We start from the raw sequence: 25,354 nt of genomic DNA, 5'->3' as shown, positions 1-25,354 counted from the left end.
GGTTTTACTTGCTCTGCACAGAATGACAAGCCTTTCTTTTCTATGAATTTATAAGCAGTTTAAAATTTTACACTGTTAATATTTATTATACATTGGTTAATTAGTAAAAGATTTGTTCTTGTGGGAAAACACATGATCTCATTCTTCTATATGCCATTTAATTTCATGATTAAAAAATAATTAATATCATTTCTTGTTGGGCTGCAGATCTTTACCACTATCCTGATAAGTGTGATTAACAATTCCAGTGTCTAATGCTATTTATGTAAAATTCTTGTCACTTTTAGGTTTTCTTGCGTATTTCCACCATTGAAGCACCATTTTAAATGAATAACTTTAAAAAAAACAAAGAAATATAAAAAATAAGCAAACCTTAAGGGTTATGACTTTGATTTTCCTCTAGAATTTATTTTCTCTAGCTTCTTATTTAGCCAAAGTAAATTATGTACTTCCTGTGAAATGACCAGGAATCTAAGCAAATAAATTAAATCTAACTGAGTACATAGTCAGAGGCTATTAACTCAAGTTAATGGTAACGATTTGAGGAGTTAGAATTTGTTAGAATGAACATTTGAAGTAAAAGATTTCACTATTTTGTTGAATATTTATGTAGCACTTTCTGAACTTCAGTTTCCTTTTCTGTAAATGGGAATCAATTGGTCTACTTTAGAGGCTCACTGGTAGTTTTGAGAATATTGACTGATATGTGCATGCTCTAAAAACAAACAAAAAAAACTCCACACTGACTGCTTATGTATATCTTTTAAAATTTTACCAAATCCAAATATTCATTTTTATGACTGGAGTTTTTTACCATTTATGATTTTACTTTGGACTCAAGGTCCTTTTAATGTTCTTATATGAAATGTCATCTGCAGTGTAAATGGACAAATCTTGGCTATCACCCAACAGCACCATGGTGATTTTTCTGTTACAGTGATCTCTGGAATGTAAGAATTTTTTTGCCCTGTCTTTCAAGACAGCTGTTAGGTGTCAGCAGTTGGAATAGGCTTGGTTGGAAATTTTAGTCTCATTAAACCTATATTAGAGAGCATCTAGAAGCATCAGCACTCCAGCAGGCCTCACTAAAATCCTTCTCCAAATTTCCTTTAGAGAACCTTTAGTCAAATGTGTATGAAACATGAAATTGAAGAGAGATAGTTATACCAGCAAACAGCTCACCAGTAGAGGGCAAGAGGACTTTGAGGAGAGGACTGTTGGAAATGTTTAGGGTACTCATAACAACATTGAAGTTTTCAAAATATGAAAGAGTCAGAATAAGCAGTGGTTTCCAAACTTTCAGACTATTAATGACCTCAGACTAATTAACTGTAAATCAGAATATTTGGGGTTGGGTGCCAGGCATGGGTGATAACCACTGAACTACAAAGGTAGACTACCTCAGGAAGTCATGATTCTAGCCTTTGCTATTTTATTGCCGAATACTGCTTCTCAGGCTTAGCACTGGTAGAGTTTGACAACTCTGTTGTTAAACAATTTGAAAAGAAAATGTCCCTCAAGAAGATTTGTGGCCTATATTTTTTAAAGTATATACTGTTTTATGGGTATATAACACAAGTATATACTTGTGTTATTTGAATTTAAAATTTCACTACCAGTCCATTCTATATTCATGTTATTTTTCCCCTTTGGTCACAAATATTTCTTTGAGCGCTTTTACTTATAACCATACTTTGTGATTTAAAACACAAAGCCATGTCTTTAGATATTAGTTAGGAGTTTTGTTCATGGTTTCAATTGTTCATGGCTCTTTTTGCCATAAAGGACTAAAAGCCATTTTCAAATCCATTTTCATTTTTCATCAGTGTAGTAGTGAACTGTTATGAGCGGGACTAAATGTATGTAATGAGTATTAGTCTGAAGAAATGGACTGCTTAATTCTATCCTAGACCCAGTCTAGGATAGATACATGTCACTATGTAAGACAGGGGATCTGTGAAACAAAAACTGAACCTGTGGCATTACTAACCATGGTATTATAGGTAGATAGGTAGTTTTCCCAATATTATGGTTGATTGAGTCAGTTTCAATACTTCAATACTTAAAATATTCAAAGGGGAATTTCTAAGCGTCTTGTTTTCTAATGATTTTTTGTGACTTGGTTCCAAGAGCTACTAGAGTTTTTTCCTATACAACTTTGAGCATTTGCCTAAGGCAAGACATAAGTTCAATTGGCCACAAACAATAGAAGTTCTATTTTCATTTACAAAAAAACTATTCCATGTGAAATATGCGTGTGAAAAATTGCAGAACATGAACCAATGCTCTGTGAAGCTTTTCTTTTTCCTTTAAAAAGCCCTATGGTATCCGGTGTTGTCAGTGTATTATAAATTGTGGAACTTTCTCCAATGTAGCTGGCTTAATTCATAACATCAGTTGTCCAATTTGTGTTTCGGAGTCTTTTGTTTTTCTTGTTTTGCATTTTTATTTTGTTTTGTTTCAGCCATCATTTTGTCTTATCATCTTCAATTCTAGAGCAACCTGACAACAGTAATGATACTTCAGAACTGGGCATCCTTGTCCTTCCTGAGATTAGTGTCACAAATGTGTCTGGAGAGAAAACCGGGAATGGGGAAAAAGGCAGAACACTAGGAGAGATTGATGCTCAGCATATGCAGGGTGTGCAGGAAACAACCACAGATCCTAGAACTGAGAGCAAAGGCTTGCCAGAAATCAGGAGGCAAAAATCTGTAAGAAAACTGATGGAGGATGGAATAAACTCACCTGGCAGAGTGCAGTTTTAGCAGAACACTTTATAGCTGCACTCCAAGGTATCTCAAAGCAAAGGGCCACTGATGCATGTTAAGCAACAGTCACAGTCACAAAATTTTTGCATGTCATCTAATAATAAAAATGCATGAATTATCCATCACAAAACCTCTCAATGAACTCTTACTGCTCTTTGGAATGGTCATACCTATGTTGTCTGCAAGTAAATTGATACAGAAAATGAGGCAGAAAATTGCTTCCAAAGTAATTTTCTGCTTGTGTTTTAGTATCTAAAATTCTATTTTCATTATTATATTAGTATCATTAAAGGATTGTATATATAATTGTATAATGTATATAGAATTTTGTAATGTTTATAATCTTGACTTTTTAAAATTTCATAAAATAATCTGGAATGGACAATGCAATCTTCTAAAACTACTTTATAATATTGTAATACTATTTTTTAAAGTTCCTTGGTAAGAGCTTTGATTTTATACTGCTTTGCTATTATAGAGCCTTTATCCCTAGTTTTACTATATGGCAATTTTTCTAATTGTTTCTGATCTTTTGCATGCATAATAGGAAAACTTTCTAAAAACACAGTGGGGTGTGGTTTGTGGCATGTATTTTGTTCAGTGCACTATAAATTACTGTTATTAAGTTACAATGAAATATTCTGACATTTAATAAAATGTTTTGATTTATCACTTGATTTTTTTTCTGTAACCTAATGCTTTGTAAAATTATGCTCAAAGTATAATTGTCTTAAATATAATTGATTTGGTATAAATCTTCTTAAAGAAAATGGCATAAGTTACTTAATGTTAATTAATCTTTGTCATTTCTTTGTTTAGGAAATACAGAATTAACAGGTCAAGAAGAACTGATGGAGATTTCTGAAGTTGACGAGGGATTTTATTCCAGGGCTGCCTCTAGTACCAGCCAGTCGGGTTTATCAAACAGTAGTCACAATTGTAGTAACAAGACAAGTGTAGGAAAGAACCAGAGACGGTCAGGAGGAAGCAAAACTGGAGGAAAAGAAAAAGAAACTACTGGGGAATCTTGCAAAGATCACTTTGCTCGAAAACAGACTCAGAGAGCCCAAAGTGAGAATCTTGAGCTTCTCTCCTTGAAGAGACTAACTTTAACCACCAGCCAATCCCTGCCTAAGCCCAGTAGCCATGGTTTGGCTAAGACTGCGGCAACTGTATTTAGTAAATCCTTTGAACAAGTCAGTGGTGTCACAGTCCCACATAACCCAACATCTACTGTTGGTTGTGGCACTGGGACAGATGCCAATAGGTTTTCTGCTTGTAGTCTCCAAGAAGAAAAGCTTATTTATGTTTCAGAAAGGACTGAACTTCCAATGAAATATCAAGCAGGTCAACAGAGACCTCCTAGTATTAGCATTACTCTGTCCACAGATTAATTTGTAACATATTTTTTTCTTCAGTGAATCTAGAAACATGGAATCTAGAAACATGACTACTTCTTTATGAAAATGTCTCTGGTCTTTCATGCCTACTTCTGTCAGGAGCCCTGGTGTCCTAAATTCCAAAGGCTCTCTTTATGAGGGAATGTCTAGTTTGCAGCAGGCTAAATATGGTTTTATTATCTCTTGGTTGTATTTACCGCCTTGGTTTGAGTCCTTGTCTTTTTCTTTTTCTTTTGTTATTTGATACTGTTGCCCCAAGTTGTCAGTGTGACAATAAATTTTGCCAAATTGATCAAGTTGGTTACAACCATGTGAGATTGTCAGTTTGCTTTTTATACCAATGTCCTTAGGTGTCAAAGTGGGTCTCCACATAAAGGTAACTTTTATAAGGCACGAGGCCGAGGATCCAGTTCCAGAATTCCACAGCTAGCCTTCCAGGCTATCCTGAAAAACAGGCCTGTGAGAAAACAAAAATGATGAGAATGAAAAGTGCCTGATTAAAATATTTATAGTCAGATCATCTTTAAGATTAGAACAATTTGTTCAAACTGCTGGGAAATGCCTAACAACTCAGTACCTGAACTATGGTGTGATTCCAGGAAATGAGTAGGTACATTTCTGTTATTATCTTTGAACATTTTTATGTCAAAAATCAGATTAATGGTAGATATTTTGAAGTTTTTTATCTGGATTCTGCAGGTAAAAAGATCTCTCAGAACCTAGAGTGGAATAGGCCAAAAAGTAGACTGATCCTGCTGCTTGATTTTGGAAATCCTAGTTAGGTTGGATTCCTGTAATTCATAGCACATGTCACTGACGGATTTTTTGGAGATCATCATAAATCTTGCAACACATCTGTCAAGATACTAGTATCAATTGTATTATACTGAATTGTTTGTCAGTAAATGAAGGAAATTAGATACATTTCTCATGTATAAAATGTAATGAAAGAAAATGAAGGTAGTGAGATATGGACAAAGACATTTGCATATTAACTAACTTAGTGTTGTTTATAATTGTGTTCTTAAGTTTAATATAAAAAATAAATATATTTCTTGTTTGTGAGCAGGTGTATTTTAAGTTGTTATGTTGTAGGAAGAACATCATTTACCTCCACCAAAAAATAAAAATAGTAAAGGTCAGCTGGCAGAAGCTAACAAATTTATATGTAGCTCTAGGGAACTATATGACCTGTAAAAGGAAGAGGAAGTTCTGTTTTTGCTGGTGGTGGTCATTTCATGTAGAGTCGAGCTTCTCTGTAAAGTTAGTATATTTAAATAATTTGGAGTAATAATCTGGAGAGAAAAAGCTGGGCTGCAGATGAGAATCAGCTTCTGGGGAGGTAGGTCTAGGATAGGAAGCTGCCAACTTCCAGGCTCTTTGACTTCTAGTATACAATGTTGTCCTTATTCATGGTCTCTCACAGGCAGAACATGATAGAATTTTCCCCTTAACCCTGCATTTGCACAGCTCAAATATATGAAAAACTTGTATGTGTTGAAGAGTACTAAGCATTTACACTCTGAATAGTTTTGACCATAACTGCTTTGCCTTCCAGTTTAAACCTAATTCTTCAGAAATCATGAAGAACTAGATTTCATTCATTAGACCTGTAATTTTTTGCAAATTCGATTTTGGCAAGTTTTAGTTCCAGTAACAGACTGGAATAAGAGCTATTGTAAACAAATGTAAGCAACTGGACAGTGAAAGTTGATATTGGATTAATAGTAATCCTATGTATAACTTTGAGTATCTGTGCAATGTTGCTGTGAATCTCTATTGTCTTATGATTGTTTAATTCCCCTATGCTTAGCTATCTACTAGTAATTGATATTATTAGAAAATATTTAAATATTGGCATTTAAGCAAATTAGGTGCTTAGGAACAAAGAATAGGTTTGAAGAAACATTAGATGGCACAAATGAGAGAGATTTTGATGTATTGAAATCTCATTTTGGTATTTTTTTAGAATTTAGGTCTTTCCTAGTCATGTGTTCTGAGAGCCAGTAGAGTTGATATCAACTGGCATCTTGTTAAAAATGCAGAATTTAAGGGCCAGACCTATTGAGTCATAATTGGCACTCCAACTAGATCCAACTGATTTCATGAACATTAATATTTGAGAAGAGAGTATTAGAGTGCAAACAAATTACTTGTCTAATGCATAGGCTCTCAGCTTGATCAAGTATATTACATACTAGATCATTATAATCGTCATTGTTTTTGACAGCTATTTAACTTTTTACTAACATGATAAAGGACTTATTAAATCTTCTAAGTCTGAATTTGTAATGATTCTCATTTACTTCTGCATTGAAAATGTAACATTTTGTACTTTTCTTGCTAATCATAAGTGAAATCAGATGTTTAGACGCCTACAATTTTAAGTATGAAAGTTTATCCCTTTTGTACTTAAATTTTTGCACAATGTACAACAGATTTGTGTGTGTATTCTTTTTTTAAAAAATCTCTGAAGGTTACTCACTGGAGTAATTCTGATTTTTGCTCCAAATGACTTGTACCAATTGATTTTTTTGAAGCATGGAATATATTAATAAAGCCTTTTATAATAGTACCTTTGATAACACTTGCAGTGAGGATTACACATTGAAAGTTTTATAGCACTTATAAAATTGGAAATTATAAACAGTGAAAATTTGTTCTTATTCTTACTACTCATTTTCTACTCCACCTGTCAAATTGGAAAGACGGGCTGGCTTTATAGGTCTCTTCCTTATAACGATGCTATGGTCACAGATCTCTTGTGTATCCAGAGTAACACCATTTATCAAGGTATTACAGCTCCATTCCATATTTTAAACCTGAATGGATTCTTGAAGGCACTCAATCTGTGGCACTTTAAACAGCTGCCTGGGTGTTCTAGTGATGTTGGACCCAGCACTAGCTTCTTGGAATCCAAGCAGGGAGTGTCCCAAAATATCCCAGGCAAGTGTCTACCTTTCTCTCCCTGAAGCTGCAAGTAAGCACCCTTGAGGTCCCTTGTATACCACCAGAACTTTTAAAGGTAGACTTGTGAAGTATAAATTTTTAGTCCTTACATGATAACTAAAGTTCATTTTGAAAAAGCAGTATTCCATCACCCTTTTTAACTATGAAGCAACTGCTCAGCAAACTTTACTCTCGTTCTTTCAAAAGTTGAATTAAAGGGATATGTATATACATATATATATATATTAAGCCAAAATAGGTGAAAGTGGTCCCAAATGTACAAGATTTTGCCATGTTTAGAAAAAATATAACTAAAGTGTTAAATTTTAGAAAAAAATAACTTGAGACATAATTTTAAACTAAAACTTAAGACAGGTAAATATTTGGGCCCAAAGGCACAGTAAATCTATATTAAAGAAAAGCACATCAAGGAAGTATATGTTAAATAATGTAACTAAAAAATATTTTAAAAATTAAAAAACACAAATAACCATGTATGTACTTGAATTAAGCATTGTAGATAGAGGATAATGTATAATAATGTCTTCCTAATCTTGGAATGAAAAGTTAAAGCTCTCTAATACTTTAGCATGAATTTATACCTTTAGACATTGCTTAGTGAAATTATACTGAATATTTACAGTGATTGAGATTTACATTTAATATTGTTAAATTTTTACCAGAGAACGTTAATATGTTGTCTTTTTACTTTGTAGCTTGTGCTTATCTAAAAAGACTAGTAGTGAACATTTTGAAGATGTATTGTATTTTTCATAACAGGATGCTAGTGCACCTGTGTCTGAATATGTGCTTTTTACTAGCCTCGAGATTCTATTTCACATACTGTTGTTTCTTTTCTTATGGAGCATCTTGTGTACTTCCTACTTTCTCAGACATGTAGTGATATTTTTTCCCAGCAAGCATACTTGTTTCTGTGTTCTTAGATTTTACATTCCTAAAGAATAAACATTACTGGCTATTTTTATGTGTTTTCCTGACCTTTTTTAGGCTCTGGAATAAATTGTAGTTTAGCTTTTTGGAAGTTTTGTACATTGATGTAAATGTTCTCCATATGTAGTACTTTATACATCAAGTGTTGCCTCTTGTTTTATTGAAATAAAAACTATAAAAATATTTTCCAGATTATTTTATTCATTAAAAAGTGACACTAAAAAGTTGCGAATGACATGATGTGGAGAAAGAAAGCAAAGGAGGAAGACTTAGATGAGTTGAGCCACTGAGAGCTGCTGGGGATAAGCTCAGGACAGTGACATCTCATTCCTGGCTTTGTGGTTTACATGGCCTAGAGCTAAGGAACACCAGAAGTTAGTGCCCATCCAAAGAAGAGGAGCTCCATGGGTCACACAGCAATGGCTGATTATTTGTCCTACCAGAAACACAGGCAAGTTTAGATAACATTTCTTGATCTTTTAACTTTAATATGAGTTTATCTTGTATATGGCCATTATGTAGCCTAGTGTCTAGCAAAGGATCTTGTAAATGGTAGGTATTTAGAAATTCAATGAATGAGTGAGTTGCGTTGATATTAGCTTTGGAAATGAATCAAGAACAAGTCTTTAATGTATTATTTTACTTTAGAAATTTTACTTTAGAATTTCATTTATTTGCACTAGGAAATTGCAATGATTGTATGTATTGCATTGTAAATACTTAAAAATAAGATTTTGTTAAAATTCTGGTGAGTAATTGATTATGTATTTAGATAATTCCATTTAATCTAAGAAGCTAAGTAATTTAGGAAATATTTTCCGTGTTACTCTTAGAAGAGGACTTGTAGAAGCTATTGTATAAATGGTCAGTATAGCATTATCCATATGGTATAGAATAAAATACATATGTAATGTGAATGTCTTCCCTTTGTTGACAAGTATAAGAAAATAAAAATAGATAATAATGATAGAAGGAAGAGGAGGAGGAGGAGTAGAAAGCTTGTACAGAACATGACCCAGACCAAATTTCGTAGTGTGTAGGCTCTATGAAATGCAAATTCTTCTAGTGGCTTCAGGACTCCTGATAAATAGTTGATTTAACTTGTTTATTACCAGTATTATGTAATTTTGCTAACACTGTTATTATTACATAGTTATAAAGAAGGACTATAGTCAATCTTAGTCATTCAGTAATTTCCCTTGCATTATTATTGTGGTGGTAGTAATGGCTAATATTTGTAACTAAAATTATGATTTCATTTAGTAGTCAAAATAATCATAAAATGAGTAGAACCCCCATTTTACAGAAGAGGAAACTGAAGCTCTGAAAAGGGTAGGTGACCTGCTTGAGGTCACCTTGTTGCAAAGCTAAACCTCAAACACTTAGAATTCTCACATTTTAAAAGTAACACTTAGTAAAGGATGATAGCAAGTAAGTACTATCAAGAAGACTTACATTTGAAATTCTTTTGTCCCATATTTCTTAAAATTTTAAAATAAAACTAAAGCTTTCTAAAACCAAATCATTATCTATTTTGCAGTTTGTTGCTAAGCTCTGGTTATTGTGGTACTAAAACTATGGTTTAAAAGCAAATTAAAAATGATAACCCTTCTGTGCAACACCTTATAATAACAATAAAATTGTATTTTAAAAATTAATTTTTTAACCTGTCAGGTTGATGAAGATTGAAACTAATACTGACTAGCATGGTGCAGAGAAAATCATTAGTTCTGAAACAATGGATGAGATTGTTTCCATGTATATTTCTGAAGAATTTTAATTCCTTTATATCAACCAGGTTGCATTTGATAAGGCAGGAAATGTTTGAAAAGAGAGAACAAGGCAGAAAGCAAATCTATAAACTATACCTGCACTAAGAAACCATCTATTTTCCAGTTCACTAAAGAAGAAAACAAGTCAGCTCCTCTTTGGTAGGAGTAGAGGGTACTATTATAACCCCATCAAAGAGCATTCTAGATGAAGGTGAGGAAAGGGATCCTTTCCAGTTGGAAAGTTTTAGCAATGTTTCCGCTTTCTCAGAAGAAGAGGTATCCTAAGGTATAGATCTGTATACCTTTTACATCACCCAGGTTGTTAAAGACATGGAAGTAATGGGATTGTAGGATACATGATAAAATATGGGAGCTAAATGTATGATTGGATTTCTTCAAAACAGACTCTAATGTGTCACCAATATCAATGCTAAACAAAGGCCCCATTGTGAAGGAGGTACTAAATAAGTAGATGGTCAAGACAATGGAAGATGTCAGTAGAGATCTTTGGTATCTATTCTGCTCAATCAGCTTATCAACAAAGTGGCTATGCAGAGACTGAAATCTTTTCATAAAGGCTGCCTTGATTATTGCCACTGTTAGGACCAATCAGAAGATCTCATAATCTAGGGTGCCCAGGCAGTTGCTTAGTGGGAGACTGATTTTTTTTTATCAGTTCTCTTCTCCCAGGGAGAAGCAGCTACTTCATGGAATAGACCCCTCCTCTGAATCTGTATTTAGACTTGCCTTCCCTGTGTGCAGTACCTCTGGGTGTAATACCACCCTATTCAACAAAATATCGCTTGTTAGGGCCTTGTTTTCAAGGTTAAGAATAAGGCAAAATAGAATTTCACTTCCAGTAATAGGTAGTTAATATCAAATATTCCATTGGCAAGTAGATTAAACTGAACCAAAACTTTCCTTTTATTGTTTACTATGATTTTTTTTATTTTCAGTACTGACGATTGAACTCAGTGTCTAATGTTTGCTAGGCAAGTGCTTAACATTTGAAACTATACTCCCTCTGCTCTTCTATAGAGACTTTTTAAAACATGAAAACTCAAAAGAGGCAAGCCCTACATTAGCACACTGATTGTAGAAGAATAAACCAACAAGCCATCTTTCTACTGCTCCAAGAGAGTAGGAAGAAAAACATTGAATACTAGTGCCTGCTGGGTAGACTCATGGGAGAGGTCTGAGAAAATGTCTATGCTTGGTTAGGACCTTAAAAAACTTCACCACAGGAGTAAAGTTAATTGACAGTACAACTCTTCCCACAGACACAACATATTCAGGGAATTCAGTGAAGCCTTAAATCATCTCAATTTCTAAAACTGTATTAAAGAAATTCCCCAGGTGCTCTGGGGGTAGGGGGAATCTTATCATCTTAAGCCTTGAATTCTACCATTTCTCAAATACAGTATTTCACAGAGAAGGGAAAATAAACAGACTTCTGCAGCAGACCAACTCTCTGTGAAAACAAGCAACATTGGATAAAATAGCTTAAAGCCTGTTTGGAGTCATTCAAGAACTTTCAATCACAACTCTAGGAGCCAAACAGAGAACAAATGTGTAAGAAAGAGCAAACCTATCAGACATGATCCATAACTCAGCTTGCAAGTTTGAACTTTAACTTGTGTCTGGGGACTTGGATTATGAGAATGCTCTCATCCTTCCCAAAGTGATCAAGTAGTTTATTCTGTGCAATTGTTTATACAAACAACCTCATTTATGCCCAGTGCCTTCTTAGGGAATCTTAAGTTATGTACTAAGCATAAGCTAGCTCTAAAACTAACTCCCAACACAAACTGGGCACTAAGTGGCTTAATAAGTGTCTACCAGATCAGATTTCATACACATCACAATTCAATACTGGAGGAGTTAACACATCCTGTGTGATTCCACAGAAAAAGGATCATTGGAAGCTTTTGCCAGGTTTTCTCCAGATATCACCCCATGTGTGTTTTCCCCTTTGCTGATTTTGCTTTGTATTGTTTTGCGGTAATAAACCATGAAAAAACTGCTGAGTCTGTGAATTTCTTCTGCCGAATCACTGATGGGTGTGGTGAGGGAGGGAGTGGGGGATTCGATCTGAAAGGCTTGATAAAGAAGGTAACCAGAGAAAGGAACAGAAGTTTTGAGCTACTTCTGTTCATATTTTGACACAAATTAGGGCAAATGACCCAAGAAGAAAATACTGCTAAGAATCAGAGAAGCCAACAAATGACAGGCATACACAGAACTGGAGAGACAAAGAAGTTAAGGGCCACTAAACTGATAGGCACTTGAGAAAGCAAAGATCCCTCTCTCCCTGTCTTTACTGAGTTTATAAAATTCCTTAGAGCAGAACAGTTCAACTTGGGAAGAGATAGAAACCTAGGGAAACCCAGAGGGAAGTTTTTTGTTGCATTGCATTAAGGCATTGCATAGGCAAAATTTGTATGGGAGAACCCCTTAAGAGGGAGAGGCACTCATACATCCCAGGATCTCAGTTATGATCCCTGGAGAAGGTTAGCAGAAGGCTTGTGTAGCATGTACAATGCCCCCATGCAATCCCCAATAACAAGCAAAAAGCACAAAACAGAGCTCCAGAGAAGTATACCCTAGAACAGAGAAGATTCCACATAAATTAAACCTTATAAAAATTGCAATCTGGTTCAAATCTCAACTGAATTATTGATTGGATTACCATGATCTACTTGCCTTACTCTGTCTTCTTGCTAGGAAATAGTGTAATCCATTTCTGTTTTTGTTTTTGTCGGTTGCGGGGCTTGAACTCTGGGCTTGGGTGCTGTCCCTCAGCTCTTCAGCTCAAGGCTAGTGCTCTACCACTTGAGCCACAGCGCCACTTCCAGCGTTTTCTGTTTATGTGGTGCTGAGGAATCAAACCCAGGGCCTCATGCATGTGAGGCAAGCATTCTACCACTGAACCAACTTCTCAGCCCCAGGGTAATCCATTTCTGTAGAAAATTACCAGAGACTGTAAAATATTCCATATACAATTTCAAACATTAAGTCAAAAATTAGAAGAATGCTAAAAATAATGAAAATTAAATAAAAACAGATCTACTGGTAACCTCGTTACTAATGTTATCAGAGATAGACTTACAAATAAGCTTAATTGCCACGCACTGGGTCCTCATACCTGTAATCTCAACTACTTAGGCTAACGTCTAAGAATCACAGCTTGAGACTGGGACTCAAACTCAGTACCTGGTCCTTTTGTTGAGATCCTGTAACCTCAACTAGATAATAATAATCATAATATCTATTCTTGATGAAAAATATCAAAGAACTGAATTGTTGATTGTATTAACATGATCTACTTGCCCCACTCTGTCTTCTTGCTATGAAATAGGGTAATCCATTTCTGTTTCTGTTTTTGTTTTTGTCGGTTGTGGGGCTTGAACTCTGGGCTTGGTTGCTGTCCCTCAGCTCTTCAGCTCAAGGCTAGTGCTCTGCCATTTGAGCCACAGTGCCACTTCCGGCTTTTTCTGTTTATGTGGTGCTGAGGAATCAAACCTAGCTTTAGTAGCTAGTGCTCTACCAACTGAGCTGCATCTCCAAATACCCCTCCCCATGAAACTCTTTTTTTAAAAAAATATTTTATTGTAAAGATACTGTACAGAGGGGTTACAGTTACATGAGTAAGGTAATGACTACATTTCCTGTCAAGCATTGTTACCTCCTCCTTTGTTGCCCCTGAGACTCATCTCCAGTTAACCACCAAAGAGCCAGAGGTGTTGCTGTGCCTTCAAGTGCTGGCCTTGAGTGAAAAAAGCTCAGGGACAGTGTCCAGGCCAAGTATAAGACCCAGTACCAGAAAATAATTAAAAACATTTGATTGATCAGATGAAGAATTTCATGAGAAATGCAGTCAGTTGTTTTAAAGCCACGTAGATGGGGGCAGCATGGAGATATTCAATGAAACTCTTGCTCAGAAGGGGTGGGAAAAGAGGATAGTTCAGCACTAATAGAAGGGAGATGACTATCTTTGAGGATGAAGATGTTGAATAGGTAGAAGATGTTAAGTAGATTACTGGTACTATAAAAATAGAATAATAAAATCTGTGAGGGATGTGTTTTTGAGGGGACAGGGGTGGGGAACATGCAGAGTGATAGAAGGGGTGAGATTGGTATGGCAATATAACAGTGATATCACCCCCTGTACAACATAAGCTAATACAAAAGATAAATTAATGATAAAGTTAAGGGGATAAAGCCACTTAGAGCTGGGCCCTCAACTATAATCTTAGTACTTGGGAGGCTTTCCAGTTCAAGGCCATCCTGGGCTACATAGCAAGATATTCTCTCAAAGAAAAGAAAATCCTAGAATTGAGAAATACAAAACCTGAAATTAAGAATATGAATACATATTTAAGCAGATTAGAAAAAAGATTTGACAATCAAAGAAATTGTTGGATTTGCTATTTTTCATTGAGAATAGATAGTATGATTATTATTATTATCTAGATGAGGTTATAGTTCCATAAGTCAAGTTATGAGTTCAGTGTCTCTTGGATCATCATTTTCTTCCCATCATTTTCTTCATCATTTTCTTCTCATCTTCTCTCTCAGTCCATACTCTCAAGTTTCATAGTACATTTTTTACATAATGTACGTTGAATAAGATTATTTCATTTGCTCACTCTTCTTCCCTCCACGTGCCCCCCCATTACCCTCTCCCCAGAGCATGTTCCCACTTCGGTATTCCTTTTGATAAACAGTACTTCAGTTGTTTAGACAAATTACACCTTTGATTTCTCCCTTAAATGTACCATCCTTTAATCAGTTTGTGTGTAAACGCATACGTTATTGGATTCAGTTATATTTTAGATCTAGCTTCCACTTATGAGACAAAACATGTGCTGCTTTTCTCTCTAAGCCTGATGATTTTTTTAAAGCAAGGTCTCACTATGTAGCCCAGGTTGGCCTGGATCTCCCTATGTAGCCTAGGCTAGCTTTGGACTTGTGATCCCCTGTCTCAGCCTCCTGATTGCTGGTATTACCAGTGTGTACCACCATACCCTGCTATTAGGCTAGACTTTAAAAAGCTAATTATATAGTGACCTTAGGAGGTATGCTTTAGATTCTCAGACACAAGACTAAATGGGTTAGAAATAAAAATATACCCCAAAAGAGGGGCTAGTATAAAGCTCAATGACAGCATGTATGCTTATCATAAGACGGGTCCAATTTCAATCATCTCTCTATATACATATCCATATGTGTGAGTTTGATGCATATATATAAAATTGTAGATATTCTTAAAAATACAAATAGCAACCAGACGAAAGCCAGTGTGGCTGTACTATTATCTGCCCATTATACTTTCAATCAAACAAAATGTTACTTAGACATAAAGAGAGACATTGAAAAATAATATCTAGATCAATCTATTATAAGATATAACTATTTTAAACATTTATACATTTACAGCAAAGCCTCAAAATACATGAAATTAAAAAGTTGACCAAATGCAAAGGAGAAACAGACAGTTGAATGATAATAGAAGCCTTAACTCCCCACTTTCATAATGGATATGGTAACTAGCTAGAAGATAAACAGATTGGTTACAATAATTCAAGGTGGAATATTAGTTTCCCGGAGCTCTTACAACACTTCATTGTAAACGTCAGGCTTAAAACAGAAGAATGTATTCTTTCATGCTTCTGGAGTCTGAGAATCTTTCCTTCTTCCTAATCTCTAGTGGCTCATGGCATGTCTCCACTTGAATCTGCATTGCTCCAATGTCTGTTTCTGTTGTCTCATGGCTTCCTCCCTGTATGTCCTCACATGACCTTAGAAAAACCCAGCCATTGGGTTTAGGATCCACTCAAGCCCACTGTAACTTCAACTTGGTTGATCTACAAGATGTCCAAGTGGTCATGAATTTTAGGAAGTGGCTAATCAACTGCATGCAGTCCACCCTGCAAGTCCCTCATTGGGGCTTCCTATGTTTATCATTGCTATGGCTTGTGATGGGTTGATCCTTTTATCATTATAAGTCTCTCTGCAACATTTTTAAAAATGTTTTGTATGATATAATTTTAGCTACTACAGCTTTCTTTGCCAGTTGTATTGCATATCTTTACTTGTGCTTTTGCTTCCTGTTTTTTGTCTTTGAATTTGAAATGTGTACTCTGAAGACATCTTGTCTTGTTATAAATCTAGTCTGATGATCTCTGATTTTGATTGAATATTTTCATAATTCACATTTGGTGTTATTGATGTAGTTGGATTTACATTTGCCACTTTGATGTTTGTTTGCTATATGTCCCATGTCTTTTTGTATATTTGTCTATTATACTCCTGCTTCAAGTGAGCTTTGTCTATCATATGTTTTTAATTCACTTAACAATTGTTTCCCTTAGTGATGGTTCTGGAGTTGACATATTCATATTAAGTTATCAGAATCAGCTTCAGATTCATATTAACTTAATTCCATTAAAGAATGATTAGTACTACAGAAAGGGAGGCACACCTGAAGAAGGGCTTGGAGAGGTGGGTTCTGGGAGTGAATGAAGCACACCAATGTGCCTGGCTCACTCAGCCTGGGATTTGGTGAGTGCTGATACAAGGGGGGCAAGGATACTAAGCTCCTCCCTCCCTCCCTCCCTCCCCCCCTCCCTCCCTCCTTTCCTTCCTTCCTTCCTTCCTATCTTCCTTCCTTCCTTTTTTGGTGCTACTCCTAAGGCTCAAACTCGGGGCCTGGGCACTGTCTCTGAGCTTTTATGCTTAAGGCTAGCATTCTACCATTCAAGCCACAGTGCCACTTCCAACTTTTTTTGGTGGCTAAACTGGAGATAAGAGTCTCACAAACTTTTCTGCCTGAGCTGGCTTTGAACCATGATCCTTATATCTCACCCTCCTGAATAGCTAGGATTACAGACATGAGACACCAGTGCCTGGCTCCACATTCTTCCTTTCTTTAATTTTTTATTGTAAAAGTGATGTACAGAGATGTACAGTTGTACAAATGTACAGTTACTTAGCTCAGGTATTGAGTACATTTCTTTTGAACAGTTGTCGCCCCTTCCCTCCTTTTCTACTGATTTTTTCCTTCCTGACTCTGCTTTCCCCCACGTTGTATAGTTCGTTTCCAACATAGTGTCTAGTGAGGATCACTGCTGAATTGGTTTACCTTTTGTTCCACTGTTTCGGTGCTTCCCCTTTCCCTCCCCAAATCAGATAAACTTATATATAAGACAAAATGTACAGAAATCAAATACAGAGACAAAATAGGGGGAAATAGAAAAGAAAAAAGAAGGAAAGAAAAAAGAACTTAAAATGCATGATTTCCTTGAGGTTTTTGTACAAATGTATACTAGCTATTTCAAAGTCTTTGTTTTCTGTATCTGATTATCCAGTCTCTCTCACATGAAGATTCTTTTTTCATGAATGGGTAATTTTTCCTGATTGTTGGCATGTATTATAATATAACTGAGTTATTGGACTATGATACTGATTTTTGCTTCTCTGCCTAGATCTTTTTATTTGCTTAGTTTTGTTTGAATACTATTTACCTCCTCTGTTAAGCTGTCTGCCTCACCTGGTGTCACAAGATATGATAAAGCTCCATGAGTTACCAACTGATTTCTCTGTTATTTTCAACATTGTCCTGGGGAATAAATTGTTCCCCAGGCTGCCCCATTTATACTTGGGTGGAGGTAATTTCAGAGGACTGTATTTGGCTTGCTCAGATACCTCGAAAACATTTCTTAGCTATCACTTCCTTTGGTCTTTTGTGAAGTACCTGGCCTGTGGTTTAACTGTTGCTATTTTTCTATAAACTAGCTGTCCTCCTAAAGAAAATCTCTGAAGCACAAGTCTTGGATTTCCGCTCCTTGTTTAAGAGTCCAAAACTCTTGGAAATTTCCAGGATCACTTTTCTCCTGTTACTGTCCATTTTTGTCTGTTTGTCTGTCTGTCTGTCCTTGGGGCCAACTTTTGAGGTTGAATCTGGTTAACAAACGGTCTTCTCTAGAGGTAAGGAGCATGATGGGAGGTGATAGCTTAGTAGATGTCAGTGAGAATGTTCATCTTGAATTTCCCACTACTAGAAAAAGGTGAGGGGGAGGAGAGTAGCTGGAAGAGAAAGAGAAGAAGAAAGAGCAAAAGAGAGAAAAAAGAAGAGGAAGGAAGGAAGGGAGGGAGGGAGGGAAGGAGAGAAAGAAAGGCTAGACTTGAGCAACTGGGCAATTGAGGCTAGCTAGTGAAGTGACCTATTTAGTAAAATTGTGATTCTATGTACTAGGTGTCTGTTCCTCTACCAATTTCCTCAATGTCAATTTCTACCTTTATTTCTATGGAAAAAAGAGGTATCATGTTCTTCTGGCTGCTGGGTGATGTAAGGGAATGGAAGGGAAGGGATGGAAGACAGTAGGTAGTCTGTGCTTCTCAGCAGAAACAGCTTTTTCTTTTATTTTAAAAGCAGGGTTTAAATACCTGCTACAATAATATCACTAGTCAATCTTCAAATACAGTGTCTCTTCTAGCTCTTGACAATTATTTCGGAAAATCAGGATGGAGATTTTACTTTGCCTATGAAGCAATACATCACCAGAAACAGTCAGAATATTCTTCAAGCTTGTAGCATTTCTAATGGTTCTTATTTGAATTCAATATAGAAGAAATTTGACTTTAATGTAACTATGAGAAAAGTAAGTGATTGGTCTTTTGGATGATTTTAAGAAATACCTTGTCAATTACACTGCTAAACAACTTCTAAAACAAAGATTATCAAATAAAGTCTATAAAAACAACAGAAATCTAGAACCAGCGTAATTGCTTCTGACTAGCAATAGATGAGCCAAAACAAAACCCAACACAATGAATGCTGTTCTCAGATATTCCCTTGTTCCCTTTAAGATTAGGGCCTCAGAGCGGCCATCAAACTTAGGGCAATCATTAAGATCCAGTTTTAGTCATTATTTCCAAATGCTGTCATACAGCAAAAGGTCATGAAAGTCATGTTCTCCACTTTGGGAACTAAAACCCTTGTAAACAAGAACTTCTTTAGCTTTTTCCTTAAATGTTACCAGCTGTAGGCTTTATTTAAATGAAAACTCAAGTACTCAAAATAGAGAAATACAGAAATACATCCTATTTCTCTCTAATGAGAGAAACATAATTTTTACAAATTCTCCTCCTCCTCCTCCCCCTCCCCCTCCCCCTCCCCCTCCCCCTCCCCCTCCTCCCCCGCCCCCTCCCCCTCCTCCCCCGCCCCCTCCTCCCCCGCCCCCTCCCCCGCCGCCCCCGCCCCCACCGCCACCGCCCCCCGCCCCCACCGCCGCCTCCGCCCCCTCCCCCTCCCCCTCCCCCTCCCCCTCCCCCTCCCCCTCTCTTCTTTGGTGGTTAATTGGAGATAAAAGTCTCACGGACTTTCCTGCTTCAGCTGTCTTCAAACCTTGATCCTCAGATTTCAGCCTCCTGAGTAGCTAGGATCACAGGTGTTAGTCACTGGCATCCAACTTTGAAATTCTTCTTTATCAGGAGTTTATTACATATCTTAGTACATTTGATTACTTTTTCTTGTTGTTGTTATTGGTTGTGGGGCTTGAACTCAAGGTTTGAACACTGTTCCTGAACTCTTTTGCTCAAGGCTAGTGCTTTACCACTTTGAGCCACCATGCCACTTCTGGTTTTTGAGTGGTTAATTGGAGATAAGAGTCTCACTGGGACATTTCTGCCCAGGCTGGCTTTGAACCACGATCCTGAGATAGCCTCCTGAGTAGCTAGGATTACAGGTGTGAGCCACCAACACCCAGCTGATTACTTTCTCTTTATTACTTTTTACTAGCACAACATTTAAATATTTTGTGTTTGAAAATAACTCCATTTTATAATGCACAATTCTTCCATAGCTGGATATATATATATATATATATATATATACTTTTCCTATTTTTTAGAACAAATTCTAATTTATAATGCTACATACTTGGGCTTACTTTGTGACTTAGTCCATCAGATTTTGATATATTAAAGTAGCTTCCATCCTTTCTCATTAGTTATTCCTGTTTGAGAATTCTTTTTTTTTTTTTTTTTTGGTTGGTCGTGGGGCTTGAACTCTGGGCCTGGGCTCTGTCCCTTAGCTCTTCAGCTCTAGGCCAGCGCTCTACCACTTGAGCTACAGCGCCACTTCCGGTTTTCTGGTGGTTTATTGGAGATAGGAGTCTCACGGTCTCTCCTGCCCGGGCTGGCTTTGAACCGCGATCCTCAGATCTCAGCCTCCTGAGTAGCTAGGATTACAGGCGTGAGCCACCAGCACCCGGCTTTCCTGTTTGAGAATTCTTATCTTCTTGGATAAGCTATCAGTGGAGACAAAACATTTATTAATGTGAGTATTGAGGCCATTCTTAAAAAACAAACATGATAGGTGCTTGCATGATGGTGATGAAGATACTACTGTTACTACTACTATCCCTCCACTCACCTACCACCAAGTTCACTAGTCCTTCAACAGCACCACCATTACCTCCACCACTCTCTGCCACAATTACCACCTCAACACCTGCACCATCTTCACCACCAACACCAACATCCATCACCATCTCTTCCCCCTCCCACCCTTCCTTCTCTACCCTGATCACAATCATCATCATCATCATCATCCTCATCATCAAAAATGGCACTCAATGTTATTCTTGCTTACTAATCCTTATAAATTTTTCATAAGAGTGGTGGGCTGGAGATTGAGATTGATTTTTTTATTTTTTATTGTTATTATAAAGATGATGCACAGAGGGGTTACAATTAAATAAGTCAGGTAAAGAGTACATTTCTTTTGGGACAATGTCACCCCTTCTCTTGCTGGAGATTGATCTAACTTAATAAATGTGATCAGTTTTCGTTTTCACAAAGATTAAAGTGTCTATCTGCATATGTTAATTTTTCTTCTATTAGAATATATATATTTTAGCATTCATATCTAAGTATACCCAACAATATGTAGCCCAAGGTCACAAAATTTTCTTGTATGCTTTCTTCTACAAAGTTTATAGCTTTAGGTTCTACAGTTGTTTGCTGCATAAGTTGATTCAATTTGTACATGATTTGAGTGAAGGATCAGTGTGCATTTTTCCCTTATATAGATATCTAGTCATTCATCACCATTAGCTCAAAATATTTTCCTTTTCCCATTGAATGTTAAGTGCTTTATCACTTAAAAATTGACTATATATATATATATATATATATATATATATAGACACACATAGTATTCTGCTCTGTTCTGCTCTATTGGTCTGGATGTCTATCTCTTGCCAACACTAAAACTGTTCTTGCTTATTAGCATTCAGAACTTCTCATTATCAGCATTATTTAAATTTTAGCTTCAATAATTCTTTGTGGTTGATGTTTGCAAAGACTGCGCCTTTGCATTGGTGAGTTTTCCTTTTGTCTCCTATTTTGCTGACTTTTGCTTAATTGTATTACCTTTTGCTTATTTTGAGTTTACTGTTATTTACTTTTAACACTTCAAAAATATTTTCTAGTAGAAGCATTTAAAGCTACATGTTTTTACATTTTACTGTTTACCCTGCATTCCCTCTGTGTGCGTGTGTGTGCGCATGCATGTGTGTGTGTGTGTGTGTGTGTGTGTGTGTGTGTGTGTATGTGTGTTCTCTGAGGCTCTTTTGCTCAAAGCTAGTGCTCTGCCACTAAAGCCTCAAGTGGTTAATTGGAGATAAGAGCCTCAGAGACTTGCCTTGAACCTTGATCCTCAGATCTCAGCCACCTGAGCATCTAGAATCACAGGCATAAGCTGTGTCCAGCTGTCCCATATATTTTTATATGATGGATTTTTTTTTTACCATTTTGTATGAAATGATTTTTAAATTTCCTTCTGGCTTCTTTTTAGCACATGGCTTATTCAGAAACATGTTTAATTTTCAAATACTTGAGGTTTTCTAGATGTCTTATTTTACTTGTTTCTAATTTATTTCTATTTGAATCATAAATACTCTATGAGCCATCAATTCATTAAAAGTTATTAATATTTTACTGAGTTGTCATATGTTCTATGTTGGTGAATGTGCAGTTGTAGGGAATACCTGTTCTGTGTGTGTGTACACATGTGCGTGAATGCATGCATGTGCACGCACACATGCCATTCCTGGGGCTTAAACTCAGGGCGTGAGCACTGTCTCTGAGATTGTTTTGTTCAAGGCTATCACTGTAGAGAATACCTATTCTGCAGTTATAGGATGTGATAATATATGTGTGGATTATTATCAAGATAATTTGTAGTGTTATTTAAATAATCTGTCTTTCCTAATGCTTTTTACTTAGTTGCTCTATCAGTTGCTAAAAGAAATAAACTACAATAGAGCCAGGTATGGGGCTCACACCTGTAATCCCAACTACTGAACAAGTGGAGATGTGAGGATTGCAGATGAGGCTAGTTTGGAAAATTTTAGCCTACCTCAAGCCAGGGGTGGTAGCATATAACGATAATCCCAGCTATTCAAAAGGCAAAGGTGGAAGAATCATGGTGTGATGCAAGGCCCAGATAAAAAGAAAGAGAGACCCTACCTGAACAGTAAACTAAGGTAAAAAGGGCTTGGGGCATGGCTTAAGTGTTAAGTGCTTCGTAGCAAGCATAAGGCCCTGAGGTTCAAATTTCAGTACAATCAAAAAAGTATTAAAATCTTTTATTTCTATAGTTGAATGTTACCTTTCTTCCTTTAATTCTGTTATTTTTCTTCATGTACTTTAAGATTCTCTTGTTATTAGGCATAAACATATTAATAATTATGTTATTCTGATGGATTACTGCCTTTAACCCTATGACATGCTCCTTTTTTCCTCTGGTCTTTTTATTTTTTTGCCTTTTTTAAGGTATAAGACTGGGATTCAAACTTGGTATAGAGTGCTAGCTCATTGGCTAGCACTCTACCAACTAAGTCATGCCTTCAACACTAGTTTCTTTCTTATTGCCTACTCTGATATCCTCTAGCCTCCTTATGCTGATTTTCCCTAAATATCATATCTTTAGTGAATAGGTTTTCAACCTATGAATTTAGGCAAGATACAAATATTAAGTCCATAGCAATGCCCTTACAATCTATATTTGAAATTAGTTTCTTGTGGATAACATATAGCTAGATCATGTTATTTCATCTGTTCTGGCAGTCTTGGTCTTCACATTAATGTGCTTCACCATTTACATTTATTCTAATTAGGAGAAGTAAGTCCCTTACTTCTGTTATTTTTGGGGTTTTGTTTATTTGTTTTACCTTTATGACTTCCTTTAGTTGCTTAATTATTTTTGAAAGAACTCATATATCTTTTTTATTCCTTACTATTTGCTATGCTTATTTAATGTACATGGGTATAATTAGATCTTTCTTTTCCATCCACTCTGATTATCTTGACCTTTGAAGTGATATGTTTATGGGAGATAGGAAAATCATGGTTCTAGACAGCCTGAGCAGACAATTAATGTGGCCTTATCTCAACAAACAAGTTGGACATGCACACTGTAATGTTAGCTACTTGTAGAACCAAAATAGAAGGGTCATGATCTGAAGTCTGTCCTGGAAGAAATGTGAGACCTTATCCCAAAACAAACTAAAGCAAAAAAGCTCTTGCCTAGCAAATATGAGACCTTACTTCAAATTCCAGTACTGCCAAAGATAAATAAATAGTATGTTTAAGTCATTGCCATTTAATGCAATTATTTGTATAGGTTATTTTAAGTTTACTGTGTTATAATTTCATCATTGATAACCTCCATTTTGTGTGTGTAGGCCTGTGTGTGTGTGCATGCCTGTGTGTGTGTGCATGCCTCTGTGTGTGTGTCTATGGGTGCATGTGTGTGTGTGTGTGCGTGTGTGCACTCCCACACCCGTGCACATGCTGGCAGCAGGGCTTGAACTCAAGGCCTTGTGCTTTTTGCGTAGCTATTTTCTAATTTAATTTCTTAATTGTTGTTATAAAGGTGATGTGCAAAGGGATTGCACAGTTACATATGTCAGGTAAAGTGTACATTTTTTGGACAATGTCACCTCTTCTCTGGCTCTCTCCCCATTTTTCCCTCCCATCTCCCCACACAGTTGTATAGTTCATTTTCCACATAGTGTCTAGTGAGTACTACTACTGCATTTGTTCACTCTCTGTCCCTCCATTCCTGTGTCTCCCCTTGCTCTCACAAAGACATATAAATAAACAAACAAGACAAAAAGAAAAGAAAGCAAAAACAGCAATAAAGAAAAAAAATCTCTTGTTTCCGTTTTGTGGAACTCATTTTGATAAATATTATTTTATATGACCAGGTGCATATTGGCATTGTGACTTTGTGTTCCTCTCCTAAAAGTGTCACCCTTTGGTTTCACTGTGTATGAATAACTGGATGTTTGGTTTTCTTTGTTCATAGCTAGCACTCTACCACTTGAGCCATACTTCCAGTCCAGCAGAGCTTCCTAAAGTCTTAGGACTTTAAATTTTTTCTTAGTACTCCATTTTAATTTATGTATTGACTTTTAGCTACACCTTTTAATATTATTGCTTTAGTAGTTACTCTAGGAATTACAATTCATAGTCCTAACTAGAGCTTACCTTTTTAATATAATGCATTGAAGGCTATGTAGGAAACACACCCAATTTGTAGATGTCTACACCTCATTACTGCCTTTAGTCCAATTACTGTTCATAGGTGGTGCCTAGATTAGATAAATGAAGACTCTTATTCTGAGACTAGTAGCTCAGGCTGTAATTCTAGCTACTCAGGAAGTCAACCTGGGCAGAAAAGTCTATGAAACCCTTATCTCCAATAAACTGCTCAGAAAAGACTGGAAATGGCACTGTGGCTCAATTGGTATTATGCCAGCCTTGAGCAAAAGAAACTCAGGGACAATTTCTAGACTCTGAGCTCAAGCCCTAGAATGAGCAAAAAAAATTCCTTATTTTGGAATTAGAGAAGTAATGCATATAAAGTAAAATAGAAGGATCTCTCTCTGTCACCTGAAAGAATTGGTATGTGTTAACAGGGAAGGAAAATGAATGTAGAGTAATTAATAGCCCATGTCTGCCTAAAATACTTTGACAAATTTCTAACTTTAGCACATAGGTCTTTCTTTTTGTTATTTCACTTTAATAATTTATTAACTAAGGAATACTATTTTCTGCTAAGAGTTGTGCAAAGTCTAGCTTTTAGTAGTTGTTGCTCCTATGTGTCCTATTTTTATTTTGTTATTTATTTGGATTTGAGGTAAATAAATTTAGAATAAATTTTTAATGTTTTTAAGCTGGCCTACAGTAGATAATAGTTCTTTTCTATTGGCCACTGACTAAATTGTAAAAATTGTAACTGTTTTCTAATTCCCCAAATGAAATGTGTGAAGAATACATTCAATTTTCCTCTAGAAGAATAGAATTTCTCTCAATGAGATAATTTTGCCATTAAGGAGACAATCACAGTTTTTAAAAACAAAACAAATGCAAGACAGATAAAAAGATGAATTTGGCTCACCCAGTTGTTCCCTTTATCATTTTTATAAGAAGGTGGGTG

General features: G+C 36.1%; 1 protein-coding gene across 3 annotated transcripts in view; it reads left to right on the top strand.

Annotated features, from left to right (window-relative positions):
* Positions 1-25,354, top strand: part of Fam126a (family with sequence similarity 126 member A) — a 99,720-nt gene that overhangs the window by 70,969 nt on the left and 3,397 nt on the right. Inside the window, exons 11-12 of one of the 3 annotated variants that reach the window (XM_042684911.1) lie at positions 2,497-2,792; positions 3,588-3,674. The exons of 1 other annotated variant lie outside the window; for it this stretch is intronic. In XM_042684911.1, the coding sequence (XP_042540845.1) occupies positions 2,497-2,765 (269 nt within the window). In that variant the 3' untranslated portion in view covers positions 2,766-2,792; positions 3,588-3,674. Of the gene's footprint in view, positions 1-2,496; positions 2,793-3,587; positions 6,626-25,354 lie in introns of those variants that run through there. One more of the 3 variants, XM_042684910.1, reaches the window with a different exon arrangement.

This window comes from Dipodomys spectabilis, unplaced genomic scaffold (assembly GCF_019054845.1).
Source record: "Dipodomys spectabilis isolate Male_0828 unplaced genomic scaffold, ASM1905484v1 ptg000092l, whole genome shotgun sequence".
Classification (NCBI taxonomy): Eukaryota; Metazoa; Chordata; class Mammalia; order Rodentia; family Heteromyidae; genus Dipodomys; species Dipodomys spectabilis.
This window is presented reverse-complemented; position numbering and strand designations above follow the sequence as displayed.